Consider the following 26,088-nt stretch of genomic DNA (forward strand, 5'->3'; position numbering starts at 1 on the left):
CATAATGAGGGATGAGTAGCAGTTTTTTTTTAAGGAATCAAATTCAAGAAAAAAATATCAGAATGCATCACATATAATAAGTGAAAATGTTTCCCAGAAACTTTTGTTTCATGATAGATATGTTAAAAAAGAAACTTTCTTAGGTCACTCTTCAGTGTAGGTCAGAATGTATTTGCTGGCTGGAAAGAGAACCAACAACCCGATAAAAGAATGTATCTATTCATTCAGAAAGGGCATGGAAAGAGAAAGATCACCTGGAAACAGAATGTTTACCTAAGCAGCTACTTAAAAAAACAAACAAACAAGGAAGGAAGTATCAAATATAAAGTCCATTTCACAGGGTCATAGAACTATCACATTCGTATCCATCTGGGGCAGGATGATCTGAGAAGTGAATGCCAAGACTTCATCTGTGACTGATAATTACAGCAACAAGGTTTCACCCGTCAACAGTTGTGTCTGACAATTAACATGGAAGCGTGAGCTGGTGTCAGAGATGAGAAGCAGAATGCCATGTAACAAACTCTGATTTAAACAGGTTGCTGGGGCGATTTTCTTAAGCCAAAAGTGAAGACACAGAACACACCGTTTTTCCTCTCTTAGTACACGGATGTGTTTCCCCTGTGACGATTCCTGTGTCTGTATCAGGTCATGAAAAAAGACGTGACCTGATACAGACCTGATAAAAGCTGCTGCTGTTAGTCTCAGTCAAAAAATCAGGAAACACTGGCTAAATCTTCTCAGTCCTAAGATGCTGTCTTTTTTAGAGGCTAACACTGAAATTGGTTTGATGACTTAAATACATCCTGGTATATTCAAGCATGCATCTACTCATTTTAATTGGCCTTACAGTTTTGTGTTGAATGAGTGGCTGAAGCCCATGAAACCCATAGGGCGATAGCACCAGTGAGCACTTATGTAGAGCTTATTATATTCCAGGCACTTGACTTGTATCGGCTTCACAATGACTCCGTGGGGTAGGTCCCACTGCTAGCCCTGTTTTGTAGACATGGAAACTGAGACACGGGCTGGAGGGATGCTGGTTGGCATGAAGTCAGGACCAGAGCAATCTGACTCCAAGTCTGCGTCCTAAGCACGGTGCTGTGTTGAGTCTTCAGAGGATGGCCCTGGCTGCAGGCCCTTCTCGACTCTGGAAAGGATGGTAATGAAAATTAGCATCTGACTTAAGGCTTTGGAGTTTCCAGGGCCTTAGAGGGTCATTGGATAACACTGTAAGTTAACATCACTTAATTCATCCTCTTAGCTCACTCTAGTTTATCTACTACTCTGAAGCAGAAATACTAGCAGGAACTAAGGATGCTGGTGGCAACAGAGTAGAAATGCCAGGACCAGGGATTTGAATATAAAAGTTTTAGATAACTCAGAGGGCTAAATATTCCATGCCATGATACTTCAGAGTTACGTTTATAACTTGGAAGAGTTTAACTTCTCAAGAGTCAGGCAGACATTACATTATCCCATTTGACAAAGTTATCTTTAGGAGAATATAGTAGAACCACATTGCAAGCTCTTCACTAGAACTTTGTTACAAACTAAACATCTTTTGAACAATTTCACTATTTTCTGGAGACTTCTCTTAGGACCACCCAAGTCAAATTTCAGATCAGAAATAAACAAGAGAACATGAACTGAGTTTGATGCTCCCGTTTTACAGATCATGAAGCAAAGTCCCATATGGGCTTGAGCAATGCATGCCACAGCTCGTCAGTGGCAAAAACAAAAATGCGAACCTAAGCCTTCTAACTCTTACTACTGATTTCCTTATAATACGTGTATAACTCAGTTGCTTACTAACTAAGCAGAAAACACCGGCAGGATGGCACAGGCTGACCCATGGTGTGGTTGGGCCCCAGGAGAGGACTAGATTAATTCTTAGTTAGTGCGTCTCGTCCAGGCGTGGCCAGTGGCCAGTATCATGCTTGTAGTCCCTGGAGATGCTGACAGGGCTGCTACAGAGATTGCCACAGAAAGTAAAAAGACCTGAAATGTCTGACTAAAGGTCAGAATTTTAATGCTTAATTTCTTGTTTTTTTTAGGCATAAAATGATAGGTTGAAAATTACTTCCCTCCAAAAGGCAGGCAGCATGGCTACATTGCCTCCGGCAGTCTGCATTGCTATTGAGAGCTCTGACCCCCTTCCGATTCCTACTTCTTTGACTTTTCTCCTCTGGAAGCCCTGGAGATTTCCCTCTGCCCCGGGTTCTGAAGTTCCGTGATGTGCCTTGGTGTGGCTCTTTCATCCCTCATGTTAGATGCTTCGGGTGCCCCTTTGAATCTTGAACATATATTCTTCAGTTAATGGAGATTTTTTGTTGTTGTTGATAATTTTCTCTATGTGATGATTTCTGGACCTTCTAGAATTTCTAATACTCAGATATTGAATATTATTAGATTGAGTATTTACTTTTCCTATTCTCCCCCTGTTGATGTTTTTAAATTTAGGTTTACTTTCTATTCCTAAAGCTTTTTATTGACTATTTCATTGTTATGATTCTATTTTTTAATTTTTAAGAGCTCTTTCTCATGTTTTAATTGTTCTAGGTTAATAGCACTGTGTTCTCATTTCACAGATGCAGTATTGTCTTTCTTCTCTCTGAGGATATTAATTTTGGTTTCACTGAAGCTTTCTTTGCTCTCTGTCTTGTCACTGATTCTCCAAGTTCCTTTCTTATGCTAGTTCTGGTTGCTGCCTTTCATCTCATGTCTAGTGACTGCTGGCTCTCCATTCATTCTAGAGACACTAAGAAGCATATCGGGTCAGGCTTACCGATTTATAGGCCTCGTTGTAGGGGAATTGCAGGAGCCAGCAGTTTCATTGGAGGATGCTGAAACATGGGTATCTGAGGATCTTTTCTCTTTGGTCACTTTCCTGTAGGAGAACACTTTGAGAGTTCTGTCTGGTTCCTGACATCCTGGAGTGGGCGGGGGAGGGTGCAGGGAGGGGGCTGGAGTCGGGTCAGGAGATATCTCTTACTCAGAATAGACTTTCACTTAATTCCAGTGGTTCCATTTCGGCACCTCACCCTGTACCTAATGTTCCTGAGCATAGATCTCTTCTGATTTAACCTCCGCAGAGAGCAAAATGGAAAAGTTCAGCCAGCAGAGAGGAGATAAGGGAAGCGGGAGTCTCCCGGTGATAGGCGCTCAGGGAAAGGATGCGAAGGGGGTTGTCTAAGACCCCTGATGCCTCCAGCCCCTGAGGCCAGTGGTTGGCCACCCTTCCACAGTCAGGACACGGTCCTTCCTCTCTGCTGAGTCAGCTGCGCGCTTCCAAGTGCTTCCCGCCATTCAGAGTGTTAACGTGTCGTCTGCCTTGCCTCTTGTCCTGTCTTTGTGGATTTATGCCTTTTAAAAAAAACCCTTTACTCTTATATTCACTTGATTTGTGAGGAAGCAGAGATAAAAGCATGCACTTAAGTAGTGCAGCTCTCTGGCAGCTCTGGGCCTCAGCTTTGTTGTATCTACAATGAGGGACATAGAGCAGATCACCTCCAAGGGTCTGTGACCCTCAAGTCCTGTGACTCCATGATGTAAATAGATGCTGTATCATGTAGGACCAATTCTAAGGATTGTCAGAATTCAAACAACAAGGAACCCGTTAGAGCCTGAGCTGTCAGAAGTTTCATCTCGGAGGTGGAGACTGTGTGTTGAATGAATGGAAGGCAGGGGAGGGAGCAGCATAAATGAATACAGAGAAGCAGCTATGGCTACTGTGGGGAAAGGGCAATTTGGGAGGGAACAAGACACAAAGTTAGACGTTCACCATGTGTGTATTTGGAGCTTGTTGTGGAGGGCTTTCAAAGGCTGAGATTTAAACTGACCGGCAGTAAGAAATGTCACTCTTCAGAAATAATATAATGTTGGTACCAAAGAGCATTTCTTTTCATCTTAGAACCCTTGCACAATTCCTGTTCATCTCTTCTTTGAGGGAGTTGAACAAAAAGCCCTCATTTTTCTCTTTTAAAGAAAAACTTCTTCAAGTTGAATGATGTTATTTTGAGAAGTGTGATATGCATTTCTTGAAGCCAAGTGTAATTTTGATGTCACATTTTATATGCCTTTTAATCTTCTTCTCACAGGTTTTATTGCTGTATGCGTATAACTTGAAGTCCCTAAAGATTTCAGACGTGAGCTCGCCCAACTTCAGCAGTGGCTGTGTCAGCTCTTGCTGGCTGCCCCTGAACAGGCAAGTGCAGCTGGGGCACGCACGGCTCTAGCTTTCATTGTTGATGCTGTCCTGAGAACAGGCCGTTTCAGTAACATACAAGGCGAACCCCAGGAGAATTTTTAGAAGACGTTTTTAGAAAAACATCCTCCTTTCGGGGGAGTATGATAATGCGGTGGTTGAGAGCACACACACTGGATCAGCCTGCTTCGGTTCAGGCGCCAGCTGCGCCCCTGAACCACCTTTGCAGCCTTGAGCAGGTTCTCTTAACCTGTCTGTGCCTCCATCTCCTCTCCAGTGAAACCGGAATAATGATAATAGTGTCTAAGGTCATTGGAGGAACAGTTCCTGACACTTGATGAAGTTTATAGAGAGGATGGGATGTTGCCTGTACGACATTTGGGGTGAATTTAAAAAGTAACTTAACATGGCTTTGAATCGGGTTGCAAAGTTAAGGCCAGACTCCACTGTATCACTTGTCTCATCCTTTCCTCTTTACCTAACCTGCTTGAGACTGTTCCCTGGTCAAACATCCGGGCTTCAGCTAGGTTGCTTTCCCCACCCCCATCAAACAGGCCACACCCCTCACTTGTGCTCACACATGGTTTCTCTTTTTTCCTGTTTCATGTCACTAAACTCCTTGTTTGTTTTCCCTTTTTTCATTGCTTAGTTAAATTAGTTTTGATTACACTGTTCATTGCCCTTATGACCCCAGCCTCCATACCATCGCTTGTAAGATGCAAATAATACCTATTCTGCTTCCGTTAAGGTTACTGTTAGGATCTAGCAAAGGATGCACGTACTTTGAAAGGTCCAGTCTCATTACCAACTCCCGTGTCTACTGCCAGTGTCAGCTGTCGTCCTGCGAGGGGCCCGGTGGGTGCTCGGGGAGCAGAGGCTTGGGGCTTCTCTGAAGAGCATTGGTTGTTCATGCTCCCTGATTTTCATTTCGAGAGACTCTGTTTGGCCTTGGAACAAAAGAGAATAAAACAAGAGATGTTTCAAGAGCTACTTTCAATGATTGGGCAACTTTTTTTTCTTTCTTTCATTTTTTTTTTAGTGAAATAACAGAAAATCTAGAAACAGGTCATATACCAAGAGAGCTAAGCAACAGAACTAGGAAATTATACACTCGCCTTTTACATTCAGAAACATGGCGAGATGTTTTTCCAGAACCACATGATGGAAATGGTTATAATTTCTGCAGAATAGATGGTATTCAGGCTGATGGGATTCTTTTTTATTCTGAAATGTTCTTCACTATGGTGTGTTCACGATCAATGGTAGGGCTACTCAGGTCAGTGCCCCGTCCCTGAGGCCATCACAGAGGAGGGTGGCTGACAGCCTCTCATCAGCTCCGTCCCTTGGTGGTGCCATGGAAATGGACCCTTTCTCCCACCCAGTGAGACATCCCTGTGCTCTTAGGAGGGTCAAGACAAGATCATTTCGTGGAGAACTGCTCTTGTTGATCATCCTTTGGAAGGCAAAATGGGAGGACACTGCGGAGAACTGAAATTCCCGAATAAAAATTTTCCTGACTCCAATTTGCCCTGTTGGGTCATTTAGTTCTTTTTCATAAAATATTCCCTCCTTCCCTGGACACGGACACTTGCATCGCACACACTTAGGCAGGCGCACAGACCCTGCACCTGTATCGTAGTCGGCCATGCCGCTCTTCCTCCTTCAGCTCTTCCAGGGTTTTTCCATCTGCTGGCTCCACGCTGCCTTCAGAGCAGCCACCCACTGGCCACTGGCCCGCGGCTCCAGAAGCTTTCCGTCTGCATCACAGTTGACACCGGGTCCTCTGCCCTCCTCCTTGGCTTTTGCTTTTCCTTCTGTCTTGATTTTTCTCCCGACTCTCCACTCCCCAAACAATACACCTCAGTGTGGTGGGCTCACTGATTGTATTTTTTAGAGCAATTGCAAACTTGTCATAATTCTTACCTTCAGCTCAGCCAGAGACAGTCATAGCACGGCATCAGGGCTTACGCAGGAGTAAGTCTTTCGTCACGGCCTGGGGTTCGTTTGGCCGTGTAGATATTTATATTCTTTGTTTTCGTCTTCAGCAGTATTTTGGTCAGGTACAGTTTTCTTTGTGCCGTTGCCAATTCGTAATGATAGATCCACCTGAGTGCATAACTAGCTCATATACATTATGCAAGTTAGAATCGTGCCCCTTTTCTCATGTTTCTTGAATGAAGGAATCATTGAATGAATTATGTTTAGGAATAGCAGAAGCTAAATGTTAAATAAATGAGGACTTACTTTACACATATTATTGATTCTTGGAATAAATGAATGCCCTTCTTACCTTTTCAAATAAAATATGTATTTGTTATTTTTAGCATTATTTCGATTCACGAGAAACTGTCTAATCTCAAGCAAACAGCCGAAATATCATTGCCAGCAGCTCCTGAAGGTACTCCAGATGAAAACATATCTGAAATCCAAGAAGTGCGAGGGAAACCAATTGATAGTGAACTGCAAGTAAGTTATGAAATGATGGAAAGTTACATTGCTGCTGCAGGATGGACGTCATTATACATACATCATTCTTAAATTCTTTTTTTACTTCCTCAGAGCAGAACTATGTAGCTCTACTTGAGCTGTATGGTTCTTCTGCACCCTGTGTAGAGTACCAGGTGTGACCCTTTGGGATACATAAGTAGCGTTTCCTTCAAAGTTCTTCTAAGCATACCAATTTTAAGAATTTTACGGTGTATGAAAACAAAGCCAGTCTAGAGAAATCATTCAGACATAACTGTGGACCTGAAGAAACAATGCTTTGTAACTTTATAACATTACTTTTAACTTTTCACTCTGCATTTATTATTTGAACATTTTTATGACCCAAGTAATGTGTAAATAAAACCCAGAAAATACAGGTAAGCATATATCTTTCAGACTTTCCTATGCATATGTTTTTCCTCACAAAAAAGACAACTGTCCTTACAGTGTGCTATTAATGCGGTCACAGAGTTCACCCTAGGGAGTGGTTATTTTACGATGACTGATGTTAGGGTGTTAGAAGAGAGGGTTGCTTCCTTCCTATTCCTCCTGAGCTCTCAGCCCACTGAGAAGTGGGGCATAGGAAATGGGTATGGAGCGATCAAAATATCAGCATCATTACTAACAAAGCTGATTAGCAAATCATGGCTTTAGGTCTGCGGCCAAATGAGCTTATTAATACTTTGCCGCTGAATGAGCCGGACTTAGCCACCCAGTCACACAGTCATCTGGCACACCTGTGACCATAAGATGCCCGCCCCCCCCGCCCATGTGCCCCCAGCCAGGCTTACTATCCTGCAGGCAGGGTGCCTCCCCCCCAAAATAAAAACAACAATTACCCAGGAGGGGCTGGGCCTAGCATGCTCTGTTGCTTTTCCCAAACTCACCCATCAGATAAGTCACTCCACACCCCTGGCAGTGAATTGGTGAGGAGTCCAGAGACAGCTGGAACTGTCCTTTCTTCAGGAGTGGGGTGGAAATTCCTTACCATCTACAGAATACGTGTTTTTTCCTAAGTACTTGCTCTGTGACTTTCCGTTTGTACATTACCCAGTTTCTTGAGATATAGATGCATATCCAGTAGTTACTGTGGTCATTTTTTAAGAAATCAAATGGCTATACAACACTTGCCATGAAAAGAAACAGTCTTCTGCCCAACTTGTACTGAATGAATTCCAGCCACCAGGGTCCCATCTCTGGTTTTCTTCTCGGAGATCTCTTTGGATCTTCCCTTTCTTTTCAGTCTGTTGTATCTTGTTTCTTAAGTCGCTTTCTGCTATGTTATATTCAGTTGATTACCAACAACAACATTCCTAAAGAATATCATTGGTATGGCTCATTTTTTTTCTTGTTTACCTCATGTGAAAATGTAAAAGATGGCAAATCTCCTGATGTTCAGGATATATTTGTTGGCATGTTTTCAGTGTGAATTTACCAGTAGAGTGAGTGCATTTTTCATTATTGTGGAGGCAACAAGCCCAGTGGCAAGAGGATTCATCAGCACGAACAGTTAGCCTTTGCAAAATGCAGCTTCCCAGTCTTGATGTCTCCTGGGCTCTGTGCGTGCATTTATCACAGAACTGATGTCTTAGAATTTTAGTGACATGTCTTTTCCCGTGTCCTCCAATGTTATAACATGAATTACCAGGCATTTAATGATATTAATGACATACTGAGCACTAATAATAAATTTCCCAGTAGATCAGCTATCTCAGACTCGTGAAGTTTCCTGTATATAATCCTTTTCCTAAATTGCATGGTTGCCCTTTCATGTCTGTTTTCCGGAAGAACTGAGCTCTCATTTCATTTCTGCACTTCTTTTGTAGATCACTTACGATCACAATTTTTCAGTCACAGGCCAGACTTATCAGATTGCTGTCTTTGAGCCATGTGCTAAATGATTCTTTGCTAAAACCATCCTTGACTCCTTTCATTACTACATAGGTTATATATGGAAGATGATTATTTTCCTTTGCATTTGTCTTTTTAGCTTAGATTGCCTAAGACAGGAGAATAAGTGTCCAGAAGAGTAAGGATCCTAGGTTGTGTGCTGCCACTCAGCTTTATGGGACTAAGGACCTTTCCTGGGACTAGTTTTACTCTCATTTCTAAAGATGGTCCTTTTGCCCTGGCTAGTATGGTTCAGTTGGCTGGAGTGTCATCCCACAGATGAAAGTTCGCGGTTTTGATTCCCAGTCAGGGCACATACCCAGGTTGTGTGTTCGATCCCCAGTTGGGGTGCATATGAGAGGCAACCAGCCATGTTTCTCTCTCACATCGGTGTTTCCTTCTCTTTCCTTCCCTCCCTCCCTCCCTCCATTTCTCTCTCTCTAAAAGGTATGAAAAAATATCCTCCAGTGAGGATAAAAAGAATGATTGTTTCACTCAAAAAAAGAGATGAGCCCCTTTTGTTGGAATGAGAGTCATCAGAATTCCCCTGGGGGTCAGATGGAGATATCAGATTGATCACAGTGAGCCCAGTGTCTGAGCCAAGAGGTAGACTACGCATACAAAACAATTAGGAACGAGTCGGGGTGGGGAGCAGGGGCAGAGGGAGGAATCCAGAGGATGGGTCTGCCTTAGCCAACGTGGAGGCTTGCGTTCACGCCCTGACTAGAATGGCATCTGTGAGCAGGTCAGTTCTTGAGTGGAAAAACTTTCTCCTGTCCTGACTTTGTCCTCTGTATTTTTAAATTTATTCTATTATCCAACTTAGAAAGTGCTTCTTCCACTTTAAGTAGGGCATTATTAGATGTGTGTTAGTTCTGTTAGTTTTTTATAAGACAGAATGTCATCAAATGGAAGAAGAGCTAGTATTTGGGCGAATTGGCAAACTAATTAGTTCATAGCGTTTGAAAGTTGAGAAATGGAAGGAACATACAAAGTTTCCATTTTTTCCAATATTCTAACAAGCACTTAAGAGAAAAAAAAAGCAACTACATTTTGGATTATAGCAAATAATATCCCATTGAGTGAATCTGCCAGTTCGTTGTCATGACAACCTTCACGGGGAGCTAATTAGAAGTTAACTAGGACGCTTGAAGAGATCGATTCTGGTGGAGAATTGGACAGGATTTCATAATCTCTATAATCTAATATATTAATATCTATCACAGTATAGATTTTTGTGGGTTATTAAACATAAGGGTCCAGAAAATGTGCTTTTGGTTGATATGGGGAGTAGTAAATCTTGTTCTCTTTCCCATTTCTTTCCCTTGTTTTCTTTTCCCCCCAAATCCCTGTCGTCTGGAATAAGCCAAGAACTTCATAAAACAGTCATTTAAGATGCACTGGGAGGGCTACAGAACAGGTGTTTCAGTCATTGCTGGCTTGAAAACCTTGTATGTCCTTCTTCAAAAATGAACACCGCCAGCTCAGAATGGCCGAGTTGCTTTAACCTGTCATTCACGGCTTTGGGGTATCTTCAGAGTACATCCGGCACTTCACAGCACATGAAAGATGCAAACCATCCTGATTTTAAGACAAAAACGTCTTTCTGGGATGATAGCATACTGATACAAAAGGCTTAAAATATGTTTACCAAAGTCATCCAAGGTTAGCTCAGCAAATGTATGGAATGCCTGGAGTGTATAAGGCAATTAAAATGAGTATGTTGTCAAATTATCCCAAATATCAAAGTACTATCAAAACATAGATCAAAATAAAATTGGACATCAGCATCAATTAACGAGTTATTTTTGAGAGGCAATTATTTGGAAAAGTCTCCCAGGCTTGGGGAATATAAGAAATACAGGAATCAGTACAATTAGGTCTCTGTCATGGAGGAGCTTAATTTTTGTGTGAGTTCGGCTATGTACCCAGATGTCATTCATAATGAGCCAGCTGCCCGGTGGCCCTCTTTTAGCAAGCAAAGTGAGGCACTTAAAGAGACATCAGTCTGATGTTCAAAACCATTGAAGACAATCTAAATCTTTATAGAGTCTCTTGGAAGAGCATTCAAGAGGGCATCCTTTTGGTGTACCCAGCAAAACTTCTTTAAAGTCTTATTTTACTCAGCTGTCTCGCTCTTAATAGCTCTCTGATATCCACAGGGTCTTCAACATCTGTCTCGTTTGGCTCAGACTCCTCAAACTTCCCTCCCACTCGGTCTGTGTGGGGTGTTTTGTTTCCTCTCCCTTCCTGCTCTGGTCCAGCTCTTTGTTATGTAGTTCAACTTCGTGTCTCTGACTCCTAGTTTTCCTGTTTCCCCCATTGCTGGATGCTGCACCATTCAAAAGGATTAGGTTGTGGAATCTTTCCTTCTCGGTGGTGGGGCTGTTGATGCCAACTATTTTAATTTATTATTTTTTAGATCTTATTCATATTGATGTGGGGGAGGGGAGAGAGAATTGAGCTTACTTTGTATTTGCTTAAATAGCTCAGATAACACTTTATAACTTCTATACACTGAAAGGTCATTTTTTTACTCCAAAGTACCTTGTGTCCCTACCATATTGTTGCAGCAATTATCTGTCTATGTGTCTCTTCCTTTCTCTTGAGTTTGTATTACCATGCTCAGCAGTCTTATTTATCATTTGATCGCCAATATCTTGCCGGGTAGGTAAATCATGGGTGCCTTGATTGACTATTGATTGACTAAGTCCATCCATCGTAGAATCAAGATGCTCCTTGGTAACGGAGAAATGGCAGGACTGAGCCAGGGCCACTCTGTGTCTTCCCAGGCTCCTCACCAAGCACGGCCCTCCTCCTGCACCTCTGAGACGGGCAGATGAGCTGGTGCTTCCCGTCTTCGTTTCTGTGGTCGCCAGGGCCTGTGAGGTCTCTCCCAGCCCAACATCGAGTCAGCCCGTTTCTCACGCATTTTTGTGATTTACCTCAGATAATGCCAAAGGAACAGCATGTTGTTGAGGTGAAATTTCTGTTTGATCAATGTTGCAACAGGCAGCGAAAGGCATTTATCAGGCAACATTGCTGCTCACCTGTTAATGTGAAATCCTGACTGATACCGTTTCACTTGATAGGTCTCGATGCAGTCATGACACTAACCCATCATGGATGTTACTGAAACATTTCCTATAGAAAGAAAAGTAACCAGGCCTAAGAACTCAATTAGAAATATAGAAAGGTAGACAGTGGGAGGAGTACAGGCGTGGATTGTGTTCTCCTCTGTCTACCAAAACAAACCAGGAGCCTGGAGAGCTCACCAGAGGAGCCGGGTGTTCCCTGGGCAGTGCTGGGGATCCCGCCTGCCCTCCATCCTTCCCGGTCCCATTGAAGCCTCCCTGCGTTTAGCTGCGATCACTTCCTGCACAAGCAGTTTGATTTATGCGTCTCTTGTCTCCTCCAGTCCAGTGCATCATTTCGTGTGTGTCTGAGGACATTTAGGTTCACCTTTCTAGTTCACACTTAAGTCTCACTTCCCAGTTAGAACAGCCCAGTTCACCTTTAAACTGTAGCCAGAATTATCTTTTGAAAGCACCCGAATTCCCTCAATTTCCTACCCACCAAAACTCACATTCCTTGGTTTTACCTGTCCTGGTGAAAGTGTGCTCTCCAGCCTTACTTCTCACCACTGTCACTGCCATGCCCCAGTACCAGCCCCCAGCAAAAACCGCATCACATCCCTATGCTCCCTGAACGCCCACTGTGTTGCTGCTTACCAGGATTCCCCCATGCAAAATGCCCTTGTCTTTATTCTCTGCCAAGTGAAATCCTACTACTCAGTCACTCTCTGTTCACGTGATCCGTTCTCCAGAAAGTCTTCCCTGGGCATCGTGCTTGTACTTACTCTCTCCCACCTTCAGGCTCCTATAACGTGTCGTAATGACGCGTGTTCTGACCACATGCTGCTTGGTATTTCATTTAGTTGTGTAAGTATTGATTTTTCTCAGTTACTGTAAACTTTGTGAGGATAGGGCCTGTATTCTGTGAATTCCACAGCACCTAATCTAATGCCTTAAATGTATTTGTTAAATTCAATTAAATTGCCCTGGCTGGTGTGACTCAGTGGATTGAGTACCAGTCTGGAAACCAAAAAGTCACTGGTTAGATTCCCAGTCAGGGCACATGCCTGGGTTGGGGGCCAGGTCCCCCTGAGGGGGAGCACACAAGAGGCAACCACACATTGATGTTTTTCTCCCTCTCTTTCTCCCTTCCTTCCCCTCTTTAAAAATAAATAAAATCTTTTCAAAAACTAAATTAAATTAGGTATAACTTTGGAACTCTAAAATTTGATCTTTTCTATGGTTATGCACTTATTAAAACTTGGACATAACATGGTATGGAGCTGTGAGTTCCATTTTTTGCTTTTTTATTTTTAGGTTTTAACCAGCAGTGGTCAGTTATAATGTAAGAATTAATGTACTTTTATCACTTTAATATTTCTGAATACCATTACACATATGTGTATATGTGTGTGTGTATGTATTATATATATGTATATGTATATAAATACTGCCATAAAAGCAAACTGTTGCTTCCTCAGGGATGGATACTGGCAATGGCAGTGTTAGAGTTACGACTCCTCTAACTAATTGTAGTGTAAGTGAAGAAAACCTACTTACACTAGCGCAAGTGGAAAAGGAGGTGAGGTGAGAAGGCAGTGTTTTGCAGGGTCCAGAAACTAAGCTCGTGCATAGCCATGGACTGGAAACAGTACCCACCGGGCCTCACAGGGAGTGGACTGGAGAGTGAGCAGCCAGGAGTGTGCTCAGTTCCACAGGGGCACAAGTGCACCTCTTCTGTTTCTTCCTCTGACTCATCTTGCGTCTGGTCCACTGGCTGCCTTCTCCAGTTCCGTATCAGGACCTCTCAGCTCAGACCGCCAGTACTAACTACAGCTCTCCTTTGTTGTCCTTCCCTATGAGAAATGACGGTGGAGAACCTGACTGATTCAGCCCTGCCGAGGGGCAGATCCCTCAGGGTCAGAGGTGTACACCTGAACAGAGCTCTGTCCGTAGGGTAGGGGTGGGGCAGGGTCATCAACAGTAGACGACAGGTGATACTGACTCCCGCTTCCTGTTCATTTCCTCTTTGCATTTCCTTCCCAATCCCAACCGTTCTTCTCTGCTTAAACCCGTTTCTGGACTCTCTTCCATGCCTCTCTCTCCTCTAGGAAGAAAAGTGACTTTTCAAAATCTTATTTTTAGTGTGAATTACTTTATTTGTTATTCTTCTGAAACATGACATTTTTTTTAAAGATTTTATTTATTTATTTTTTAGAGAGGGAAGGGAGGGAGAAAGAGAGAGAGAGAGAAACATCAATGTGCGGGTGCTGGGGGTCATGACAGGCAACCCAGGCATGTACCCTGACTGGGAATCGAACCTGTAACACTTTGGTTTGCAGCCTGCACTCAATCCACTGAGCTACACCAGCCAGGGCTTCTGAAACATGACTTTTAACAGTGACAATGCAGGGAAAGAATCCTAAAAATATATTCTTTTAAATTAAATCTTATATTTTGTGGCCATCCTGTGCTTTTCAAAGTACCATAATTACTTAAGGGATTGTGACCTCTGAGTTGCTCCAAGTCCCACCCTGAGCATTGGAGTTAGGTGATGGAGCAAGAAAACACAAATGAAATAAATCAGTTCTAGTTAAAATATCTCTTATTTTACCAGTAAGATCAACCTTACTACATTGTTTTCTCATTTCTAGGACATGATTATTGAATGTTGCTCGGAAATAATAAGTCTGTTTTTGACTGAGGGAGAGACACCATCACTATCTGAGGTATGTATTTCTTTTAAAACTGTGTTCGATGCACTCACACGTGTTGTTGCTATGGAAATGGAAACATCTCTTATGAAAGTATCAAGGGCCTAACCCTTCTTAATTAATGTGAAAGAGTGATAAACATGAATTTATAAGAGCATGTTATTTTGTTTAAAACTATTCTTTGTTTAAAAATCAACTAGTACAGAAAATTATGAAGAGAATACTGTTAAAGTCATTTCAAATTTATCTCAGAGAATAGCCACTATTAGCATTTTGGAGAATATCTCAAATGTTTTCCATGTACATATAAACTTTAGAATTTTTATGTCAATGGGATCATACTGTATATGCATCCTATATCTTGCCTTTTCTAATTCAATAATAATGTTATGGACATTATTGGGGGTTTTTTTTGTGAAAGCTTACATTGTGTTTAATGCCTGCATAATAGTCTCTTGTATGTATTTGTTGTGTCAGGCTTTATTTATATAACCAGATTTTATTCATGGATCTTGAGGGTGCTAGATTCTAGTATATAGCATACATATTTCACCCTTCTGCATTATCTTCTTAGAGTTAATTCTTAGAAATAAGATTTTGGAGTGAAAAGCAATAAAATATACATAATATAAAGTGACATTGTGATAAAATATACATAATGTAAAAAGTTTACAATTTTAACCACCTGTAAGGAGTACACCTCAATGGCGTGAAGCCATCCACAGTGTTGTGCACCTGTCCACACTGTCCATCTCCAGAACCTTCTCATCATCCCTAGTAGGTACTTTGTACCCATTAAATAAGAAATCTCTGTTCTCACCTCCTGCAACTCCTGGTAACCTCTACTCTGTACCTTTATTCTACTCTCCACCTATTCTGCATACCCCATGTAAGTGGAATCATGCAATATTGGCCTTTCTGTGACTGCCTTATTTAGATTAGCGCAGTGTTCTCAGAGTCCACCCACGCTGTAGCATCCATCAGTCCTTTGTTCCTTTCTGGAGCTGAATAACACTTTGCTGTATGAATATATTGCATTTGTTTATTCGTTCCTCTGTGGCTAGATATTGAAATTGTTTCCACTTTCTGGCTATTATAACTAATACTTCTGTAAACATGGGGTACAAGGAACTGTTTGAGTCTCCTCTTTCAGTTCTCTCGGGTATATACATACGTGAAATCGGTGGATTGTATGGTAATTCTGTTTTTCACTTTTTGCAGAGCCCCCAAACTGTTTTCTTCAGAAGCTGAACAATTTTACTTTCCCGCCATTAATGCACAAGTGTTCTAGTTTCTCCACATCCTCACCAACATTTGATATTTTTCTTTTTCAGTGCGGGGTGGGGGTAGGTAATGATTGCCATTGTAATGAGCATAAAGTGGTATCTCACTGTGATTTTGATTTGCATTTTCCTAATGACAAGTTTAGTTGAGCATCTAAATAATGAACATTATTTGCCATTCATATATCTTTGGAGAAATGTCTGCTCAATCCTCTGACTATTTTTGAGTTGGCATATACGTTGTGGTGTATAAATGGTTCTCCAGAAATGTTGCACCAATTTCCTTGCCCATCAGTGGTAGATGCAAGGGCCATTTTACTCACAAGCTCATCCAGCCATGTTGTTCTTCCCCTGGCTCCCCTCCCTCTCTCCCTTCCCCTTCTTCTCCCGCTCCTCCTCCGCTGCCTCCTCCTCTTCTCCTAACCATTGTAAGTCTAACAAGTGAAAAACAACATTTTCACTTTTTAAATTTTTACTGTACATAAGGCCAAATAGAGTTCAGGTGTTTTACTGTAAATAAGGCCAAATGGAGTTCAGCTGTTTGAGAAGCAATCTGTGCTTCTCCTTTTGTGAAATGCTGTTCATTCATTTAGTCAACCAACAAACACTTAGAGTGAACTGTCTGTGCATCAGGAGCTTCTCTGGAGGCCCTGGGGAGTAAGCTCTGAACAAGCGACAAGGACTCCACTGTCTTGGAACTATCATACATTTGTGAAGAAAACAGTAAAAAAATCAGTAAGCTAGATAATTTAAGGTTTTACTAAGTGCTGTGGAGGAAAAAGAGGGTGATGTGTTAGACTACCGATTGGCAGACTGAAGCCTATGAACCACATCTGGTCCACTGTCTATTTTGTAAATAAAGTTTTATTAGAACACAGCCGTGCTCGTTCATTTCCTTGTAGCCTATAGTTGCTTTGAGCTACCAGAGCAGAGTTGGGTAGTTTTCACAGAGACCGTATGCTCACAAAGCCTAGATTATTTCCTGTCAGGCCCTTTGCAAAAAAAGTTTACTGACCTCTGTGATGGAAAGTAACCAGAATCAGAGTGACAAATTCGATAGGGTCATAAGGGACCCTCTTAGGAGATGATATTTGAAGGGAGACCTGAGATGTTACACAGTGTCCCTCCCATTATATTATTAGTTTCTGGGGGGCAGGGGCAATGCTGTCTTAGTCTTTGGATTCTTACAGTGACCTCTACATTATATTAAGTAGTTACTGCTTCTTGGACTGAATTGAATTCCCTTTAGTTTTAAACACCTAACATTTAATATTTGCTTTTTAAAAAACAATTATTTGGTCATTCACATTCTTTCACATTTTTTAAATGAGGACCTTAAGTTTTTAGTATGGAAATACATAGACAGATTTACGGTGGCAGGCCATCAATAGTAAAATCAAACTTAAACCTAATTTTGTACAAACTGTAATTAATAACAGGTCACAGTAAAAGGTCTCATGATTTTTAGTATGAGTGAGATTTGGCTTTTGAGAGACCAGGCTTGAAATGCCATCCTTGAATCTTGTTAGTTGTGTGACCTTAGGCAAGTTTTCTCAAATGGAAAATAGGGTAATGATGTCAACCTCTCGCAGCTGTGAGTGCTAAAGCGAAGCGTGCGTGTTGAGTACTTGGCACGGGGCCTAGTACAAGTAAATGTCTAGTAAATATTATCTCCTCCACCATCATCACTATCATCCCTACCAAGGTCCTGCATCCATGTGTGAATTCTTCATCCCCTAGTTAATTAATTTTAAACAGATGTTTAGGATCCAAGTTTGTTTTGAAATATTGATAGACAAGGAGAGGAAAAGTGTTAAAGGGAGAGAGAGAGTTAGGACTCATTTTCTTTCCTGTAAAGTGAATCAGTGTTGAGTCCGAGAGGAATTGGGTCAGTGTGCAGGACCCCAACAGGACATGCAGTGGTGGCAAGTCCCCAGTCCAAGGGAGGGTGCCTCCCAGTGGAACCCCATGCTAATGCTCCCACTTAGTAATGCTGGAGGGGACATGGGCATCAGGAGCTTGTTCCAAGAAATAAATTACTAGACAAAACCACATGCTTCAGTGTAGCTGTTTTTATCACCGGGATGAGATCTTGCTGTGCAGTTTGACTCCATACTGAACATACCTGCTGCAGTCGCCTTTGCCTGTTATTGCCTCTCCCTAATTAGCATAGCTTCTGCACACCCAGCTTGGGATGAAAAGAAACTGAGGATAGCAAGGAGGCGAAGGAAGGGGGCGGTGAGCACTCCATGCTAACCTTCTGTGTATGACTGTTAGGTATAATTTCAGGCGAACCAGTAATAAAGCTTCCCTTTCATTGCCTGCATTGGTTCAAATTACTGCAGTTTCCAAGTTGTCAGGTAGCATTCAAACAGGATGCTAAAAATATTCTGTCTGTTCTTGCTGTGACTGATCACGGGAAGGGCAGACTGTCCGTCGGTAATCATTGACTCCAGCTGCGTGAAGAACATTGGTGTCGATATTTTTGTTGCTTCCAAGGCAGTATAGGTTAAGGTTCCCACATTTGGCTAATTTTATATTTTCATATTGGTTCACGTGATACCAATAAATTTACCCAACCCGTGTATGCACGTAGGCTTGCATGTGTATGCTGAACTGACTGGAGTCACCGGAATCAGCATGGAGAGGATTCCTACGAGCAGATCTGGGTTTAAGTAAGGAAGGTTAATCTAGGTCAAGTGATAAGACATGTATAAGGAGGTGGCAAAGTAAGGTTTTCTTAGCTGTGGGAGTTCAGTAGGATACGTTTTTTTAGTTCAGGATTTTTAGCTAGATTTAGCATAGTATCTGATAATAATGTAATAATCTTTCAAATGATTACTAATAGTGGTAGTAGTAATAGTATCCGTGGTTAATATTTGCTGGGCAGCTGGCATGTGCAGACACTGTTCAGTGTTTGACGATCTCATTCAATATTACAAGAATCCAATAAAGCTGGTTACTACTAGTATCCTCTTAGAGAAGAAACTGATGGGCAAGGAAACTAGGCAGCATGCTTACAGTCTTCCAGCTTATTCGTGGAGGAGGCAGGAGTCAAATACAGTTCTGCTTAAAAGTCCAGGCTCTGCATCTGTAACTAAATTACACCCAAGGCATGTTTTATTGGAATAGTGGGAGCGGGTGCTACAGGGCGCCGAGGAGTGAGAGGTGAGAAGGTGAGAATGGGAAAGTGAAAGTCGCAAGTGTACATGCACTTTTGAGGAGGTCTGTCTGGGTAAGACACCTGGAGAGAGGCACGGAGGTGAGGAGGGTGTCAGGTGAGGGAAAGGAGCTATTGGGGGGGGCTGTCTGTCTACAAGAGACAAAGACAAATGATGGAACCCGGCCCTAAGGGAGTGGGGAGGGAACAGAAAGACAGTGACAACACAAGTGAGGTGGCTGCTTGGAAGGAGCAGAAAGATAGCTCTTTTCTCCAGTCTTGAGGTAGCAGATTGAGGGGGGAGGGATGCAAATTTGTAAGGAAAGGGTGGGAAAAGCTGGGGCAGTTCACACCCAGTGGTGCTCACTTCTCAGTGAAGTGGAGGCAAGTTTATGTACCACTGTAGTGGGGCAGAGGGCTGAGGTCTGTAGTGGGGCAGTGGTCTTCTAAGAGAGCTAGAGAGATGAAGATCTCAAGTATTCACAGTCATTCAGTGTGATGGGCAAGAAAGCTGACCAGAGACAAATAAAAGGATTCAGGGCCGTGTGGAGATTGAAAGTCTTTAATTTGATGGAACACTAGGCTACTTGGCTTGCGATTTTTCTCCAGCAACACTTGGCTTCCTGCACACGGGCGTGGGAAATGCCATCGGAGGCAGACGCAGGAGGAGAACAGAGGCACGTGGCGGGCGAGGCTGCTGGCAGTGTGCAGGAGGCCCAGGTGGATTCCAGCGGCCATGCATATGTCTCTCGGCCCCTTCAAGTGCTCCTCCTGCTTACTCCGAGAAAGCCCCAGGACAGCCTGATGTCTGCCACTTTAGTAAACTCTAGTTAAACATTAAAGAGTTTAAGCACTATGTTTTCTTACAAATATTTTTAACTTAATCTGAGAAAAACTCCATGGCAGTTAAGTTCTAACACTGACAATGCATTATTATGTATGTTATTAATGTACATTTTTTTTCACATGGCTAATAGTGTACCTGGGTTCTCTTATTTTTGATTCTTAAAATGATCTTTTTTTAAAGAAAATTAACCCACTTTATTTTATTTTTTTAAAGATTTTATTTTTATTTATTTATTTAGAGAGGGAAGGGAGGGAGAAAGAGAGAGAGAGAAATATCAATGTGCAGTTGCTGGGGGCCGTGGCCTGCAACCCAGGCATGTGCCCTGACTGGGAATTGAACCTGCGACACTTTGGTTCACAGCCCGCGCTCAATCCACTGAGCTACGCCAGCCAGGTAAAATGATCATTTTTGTATGTGTTTATGATCAGATGTTGACACCAGCCATGTGCTGGTCACCAAAATAATCATTTTCTTTAAGATGACTTTGGTAAGAAGTGCAGAAAGGGTGAAAGAACAGCCAGAGGGAAACACAGAGTCACAGATAATGTTAACACAGCTTAGTTTGTTTAGCCATTTTTGTCTGATGTATTCATTCTGTCATAATGACTACATGTGCCCTATGGCCTTTTATGACCTTATGACCCCTTATGATCAGCTGAAATTATTGCCCCGCAATGCTAGTATCTTACCTTTTGCTAGATCATGTCAAAACGGGTAATAACACATCAAACCTGTGTGACTCTGTCTCAGAGTCCTTCTTTCATCAGTTGCTCTCAAGCCCGTGCTCTGCATCTCTGTATTTAACAGTTTTTATCAAAATGCATTATAACAGTGTGCTTCCATAATTGTCTCCATGGTTAGGGCAGACAGGGTCTCGCATGAAAAGATAGGATCTTACTCTATTTTCATTCTCAGTGACTTGCCCAGTGATGGCCACCCCCCTTCCAGGGATCAACGCTTGTTAAAAGAATGAACGTTCGTGATACGCCTTCCAGAGGTCCTGCTGGTTTGCAGTTCTAGCCTAGACCTTAACAGGGACCCTAGACTCACCGGTGTCCTGCATCCATATAGTAAACCTTTGACAAGTGCCTCCTCTGCGCCAGCCAAGGACTAGGCATTGGGACACAGAAGTAAAAGCCAGAGTCCATGCCTTCAGGGGGGCCTGCAGTTCAGTGGGGAGATGGACAAATACAGAAGCAATTACAGTGCGTGTGTAGAAGAGGCCTGGGACCATACACCATTCCTCAGTAATAACATTAGTCAATATTCTGATGCTATCTTCACATAATTCTGAAGGTGAGAAAACTTCCTGTGGTATCTTTTAAGAAGGGTTCATAGCCCTGGCTGGCATAGCTCAGTGGATTGAGCGTGGGCTGCGAACCAAAGCACCGCAGGTTCGATTCCCAGTCAGGGCACATGCCTGGGTTGCAGGCCATGGCCCCCAGCAACCGCACATTGATGTTTCTCTCTCTCTTTCTCCCTCCCTTCCCTCTCTAAAAATGAATAAATAAAATCTTTAAAAAAAAGGGTTCACTAGTTCCCTACAAAAGATCAAACTAGTATAACTTCCTACAGCCTATGGTTAAAAGTTTTAATTACTTTGGAAAGTGATTGGGAGACAGTAGAGAATCCTTAGGAAGACCTAACCTTGACCAAGGGCACATTTGGAAGCATTTTTCTCTGGTTCGGAAGACCTTTGGAAGACCAGATGGAAAATAGAAGTCCTGGCTTTTGCAGTGGGCTTGGTGGGGAGGGCCTGCTTTGTAGTTTTGTTTATGGGGATGGAGAGAATGGGACAAATCTCCAAATCCCTGGATAGAAAAATAAACAGAAACTTTTTTTTAAAAAGTCTGCGTAGTCAAAGAGCTGCAGCAGAGTGCCAGGCATGCACTGGGCCCCCTGGAGGGACAGAGAGAAAGACGGAGTTCTCGTCTGGGGGAGGCTGACAGTCCGGAAAGGAGAGATGGGGCTGGTGGCTCGGTGGGTGTGGTTTTAAAGTGGATGATTGTTTGGAAGGAAGATGGGGAGAACAAGACTGACGGAGGTTAAAAGACCTACCCAAGGTCAGACAGCTGGTAACTGTCACAGCCAAGAGTGTCAGACTCCAGAGCCTGTGCTGTTCACTGTTGACTCTTGGCCGTTCAGGTCAAGGGGCTGCATGGAGAGGATGTAGCCGAGGGAGAGTCACAGTCGGGGTTTGGGAAGTGTACGTGCAGTGGTTACTGGGTAGACTTGGGAGCCAGATTGCCTGGCCCCAAATCCCAGCCCAGCTCTGCTGTTTGCTAGATCTGTAACCTCTGGCGGGTGGATTAATCTCAATACTTCACTTTCCCTGTTTGTAAAATGGAAATACAAATAGTACTCACCTCATAGGATTGTTGTGAGGATTCAATTAGTCCATGTAAAATCCTTAGAACAGTCCCTGACACATACTAAGCAAAACAGTTACTGTTATCATCATCTAGTTCACTTGGAATTAGACCACTGTAAGTAGGTTCATTTCCCTGTGAGTGGCTGTAGCAAGGAGCAACAACAGCTTGCCTAGAATAAAGCCTCTGTGTATGTTCCCGAGACAGAGGCTGGGGTAATGCAAGCACTAGGAGTGGCGGCATGCACCCCTTCTAATCACATGCATCCCATCCTCATCTGTTCCAGTTACTGTTGTTATATGACAAAGTGCCCCAAACTTAATGGCACAAAACGACCTTTCATTAGGCTTAAGGATTTTGTGGGTCACACATTTGGAAAGGGCACAGCGGGGCAACTCATCTTTGTCCCATAGTCTCTGGGGAATCAGCTGGGAAGACTCGAAGGCCGGCGATGATTCAGCTGTTGGGGGTGGAATCCCTGAAGGTGCAAAGGCTCTCTGGGTTTGGTGCTCCATGCTGGCCGTTGGCTGGAGGCTGAGGCTGGGAATACAGATCGGGCTGCTGGCCAGCACGCCACCCGGGACCTATTTGTGGCTCGTTGGGCCTCTGCACAATGTGGCGTCTGGGTTTCAGGAGTGAGCCCCCCATTCCCCAGAGAACCAGGCAGAAGCTCTACCACTGTGTATGCCCTAACTTTGAAAGTTACGTAAGGACTGTTCTCTGCCAGGCCCACACCCATCCAGACGCCAGGTGGGACATAGACTCCACCTGTTGATGAAAGGACTGTTACAGCCACTTTGGGAAAATGTGATCTGCCACAAGGTCCAATAAAACACCCCCAAGTTCTAGGCCTCTTCCTCCTCCGAGCAGAGGCATCAGAGAAGGCTCTTCCTGGCTACCTGCTCAGGCAACTATAAAATCAGTCAGCACTCTCTCTAAATGTGCAGGGAACCGTCTTGGAGTCGCTGAGTGTGTTTAAACCCTCACAGCAGAGGATAAACTTGGTGGACTCTCACAGTACCCTTTGGAATAACCTATGCCGTTTTTCTGGGGGTTGGGTTGGCTTGCATGTATGCCTGCTTACGTGGGCAGCTTCCATTTCACCTTTTTTAGGCCCTTAAATCCTAAAAGGTAGTGCTAGGCTGTTCAACTTCCTTTGGCTGATTTTATTACATTACTGCATGCCTCTTGGTTTCCTTTTAACCAAGTACCCCAATGTTGTCAATGGCAATATTCTGTTTAAACTGTCATTCCCATCATTGGGCACAAGGTTGCACTTATTCCACAGCAGGTGTTTATTAAGTCTTAAAAATTTAAATCTACTAATATAACTAATTTTTTTCATTAAGTTGAGAGTTGCAGGGTTTGGTGGTTTTTTTTCCCCCATCATCAGCCAAGAGTCTTTTTTTCTTCTTTATTTTTGTACCAGCCAAGAGCTGTCTGAATGGATTTTATAGGCATCTAGAATTACATCTTTCTTCTGTGAGACATTATCATTCTGTCCTCAAGTGAAGAGTATCCTTTGTATGTAAGTTCATGAGACATCCACTTAATATTCTTACATTCTGTCGAAGACAATGCCAGCTGACATCAGCTCCGCACTGCTTTTAAAACACAGCGCCAACTTTGATTCCATCCTCTCCCCGTTCAGTTCTAACTGTCACATTTGGCTGAGGGGAAAAGAAAGCCCTTAAGAAAAGGCCAGGCTATTAATGTGCTCTTCAAAATGCTAAGAAAAGGCTAAGCTGTTTGTGGCGTTTTCAAAATGCTCATCTCTTGGAGATTTGCCAGCAACAGCGTGAAGGTGAAATGTGCTTTCATTCATCAAGGAACGGAGGGCCTTTGTGTTACCTGTGCTCAAAGGATCGGTCCCACTTTTGTTAGGCGTTCAGTTTAGGGGGTAGAATGGTACCTGGATATAATTTAAACTAAAATATAATCGCGAACCTGGTATTGTATATTTGCTGTAGGAGCGGAGAGGGATGCATTCGCTGTTTGGTAAAGCAAGCCTGGCTTGGCTCAGGATATAATCGTATTTCAGAATCAAAGGGAAATTTCCCAAATTTTAGTCGCTTGGATAATTTCCGAGGAGGTGAGAGGCAGGGGTATCATTAACAAACCTGCTCATTGCTTTCTTTCTGTTTGGCTGAAAATGGAGTTAAATGTTTACTTTCATTTACTTCATTCATTTCGCTAAATGGCTTTGTCTTGATTAAAAAACTGGACCTTTCACAGTGGGAATAGATTTTCATTTAGGAGGACATTGGTTTTTGCCTCGTAGAGTTGAGTCATTTGGCACACTTTGGGGAATTCTCTGGACAAATTTTCCTTATGATTAAATAAATTCACAAAGAAGCAGCAGGTATAAATTTACCCATTTTTCTTCTTTTTTTATAAATTATACTCCTTTATCTCCCATATATTTTTTTAAGATTTTATTTATTTATTTTTAGGGAGGGAAGGGAAGGAGGGAAAGAGAGAGAGAGAGAGAGAGAGAGAGAGAGAGAGAGAGAAACATCAATGTGTGGTTGCTGGAGGTTATGGCCTGCAACCCAGGAATGTACCCTGGCTGGGAATCGAACCTGGGACACTTTGGTTCCCAGCCTGCGCTCAATCCACTGAGCTACGCCAGCCAGGAAGGCCCATTTTTCTTCTTAATACTAGTGACACTAGCTGTTTGAGATTTTTGTTCTTGTTTCTCAACCACCTGTGTGGGAAGAGTATGGCAGGAAGAGAGCTGAGGGTGGTCTGGCCCCAGCTTTGCCCTTGTGGGCAAGTCATTAACCCTTCAACACCTTACGTCAATCAGATTTTGTTGAAGGTCCCGAAAGCCGTGCATCTTACTGGATTAAAAACGGGATCCGATTCTTGTTTCTACTATCCATTGATGTGGGGCTGTGAGCAAGTTACTTCACTTATCATGGCTGCTCCTCTCGTAGGGTCCCATTGGAAATAGTGTGCAACCCCTTCAGTACGGCGCCAGTACACGCCAGTGGTGAGCACTCGGTGCGTTGCGGTCATCTGCAGTTTTCCCAGCCGTAAAATGGTGTGAGATGAGTCATTTGTTCCTCTGACCATTAGCAACTCCTTTCATTAGTGGCCTTTGGCTGGTGTAAATGTTTGCTAATTTTCAGAAGAATAAAAGGACATTTAATACATGCATTCTTAGTGTTATTCTTCAGCCAGTCTTGTTTAACTAATTTTTTTTTGTTTTGAGATAATTGTAGATTCACATGCAATTATATGAAATACCAATAATATAGCAAGATCCTGTGTGCCCTCTACCCAGTTTTCCCCAGTGGGAACATCTTGCAAAACTATAGTTATAACATCACAACCAGGCTTCTGACGGTAACAAAGTCAGGATCCAGGACAATGTCATCATCACAGGGACCCCTCATGGTCCTTTCATGGCCACTCCGGCTTTCCACCCCACCCCTGCCCCGCCCCTTGACAATTACTAATCTATTATCCATTTCTATGATTTTTTTTCATTTCAAGAATGTTATATTAAAGGAACCATATAGTATATAACTTTTGGGGGCTGGCTGGCATTTTTTTTTCACTCAGCATAATTCCCCAGAGAGTCATTAAACTGGTTTTGATGAACCCCCAAATCCTTATGAGTATCAACACATTTTATTTTGGCAACAATTATCGTTAGCCAAAAGTGCATCATGTGGTACCCGGCTGAGAGTGTGTAGTAAGTGTTCAGGGAGGTTCAGTGGTGGGTTCGCACTCCACCTGCCTCTACCCTTCCTCCTCCTCCTGTCTGTCCTCCTCCTCTCTCCTGGCCCCCTTTCCTTTTATTAACATTGGCAAAGGCTGATTGCTCAAGTTAAAAAGTTCTAGAAAGAGTTAAATGAAATAATTTATGTGAAAGTTCTTTGGAGATTGCTGGTCAGTGTTGGCCACATTGTATCTGACGTGAAAAAAGGAGTCAGCGCCAGCCGGGTCTTCCCCACGCTGTGCACAGGAGGTCTGCCCTCCGCACTGCACCTGCGGTGGGAGCTGCTAACCGACCAAGCCTGGCACACTTTGATTCTAAGCAGCAGGG

The 26,088-nt window shown here is 42.9% G+C and overlaps 1 protein-coding gene across 1 annotated transcript in view; it reads left to right on the top strand.

Annotated features, from left to right (window-relative positions):
• The window catches only part of CFAP54 (cilia and flagella associated protein 54), a 249,121-nt gene that overhangs the window by 211,903 nt on the left and 11,130 nt on the right, over nucleotides 1-26,088 (top strand). Inside the window, exons 65-67 of the mRNA XM_028532627.2 lie at nucleotides 4,101-4,207; nucleotides 6,532-6,673; nucleotides 14,313-14,387. Coding sequence (XP_028388428.1) covers nucleotides 4,101-4,207; nucleotides 6,532-6,673; nucleotides 14,313-14,387 — 324 coding nt within the window. The remainder of the gene's footprint in view (nucleotides 1-4,100; nucleotides 4,208-6,531; nucleotides 6,674-14,312; nucleotides 14,388-26,088) is intronic.

The sequence above is a fragment of the Phyllostomus discolor genome, chromosome 2 (assembly GCF_004126475.2).
Source record: "Phyllostomus discolor isolate MPI-MPIP mPhyDis1 chromosome 2, mPhyDis1.pri.v3, whole genome shotgun sequence".
Classification (NCBI taxonomy): Eukaryota; Metazoa; Chordata; class Mammalia; order Chiroptera; family Phyllostomidae; genus Phyllostomus; species Phyllostomus discolor.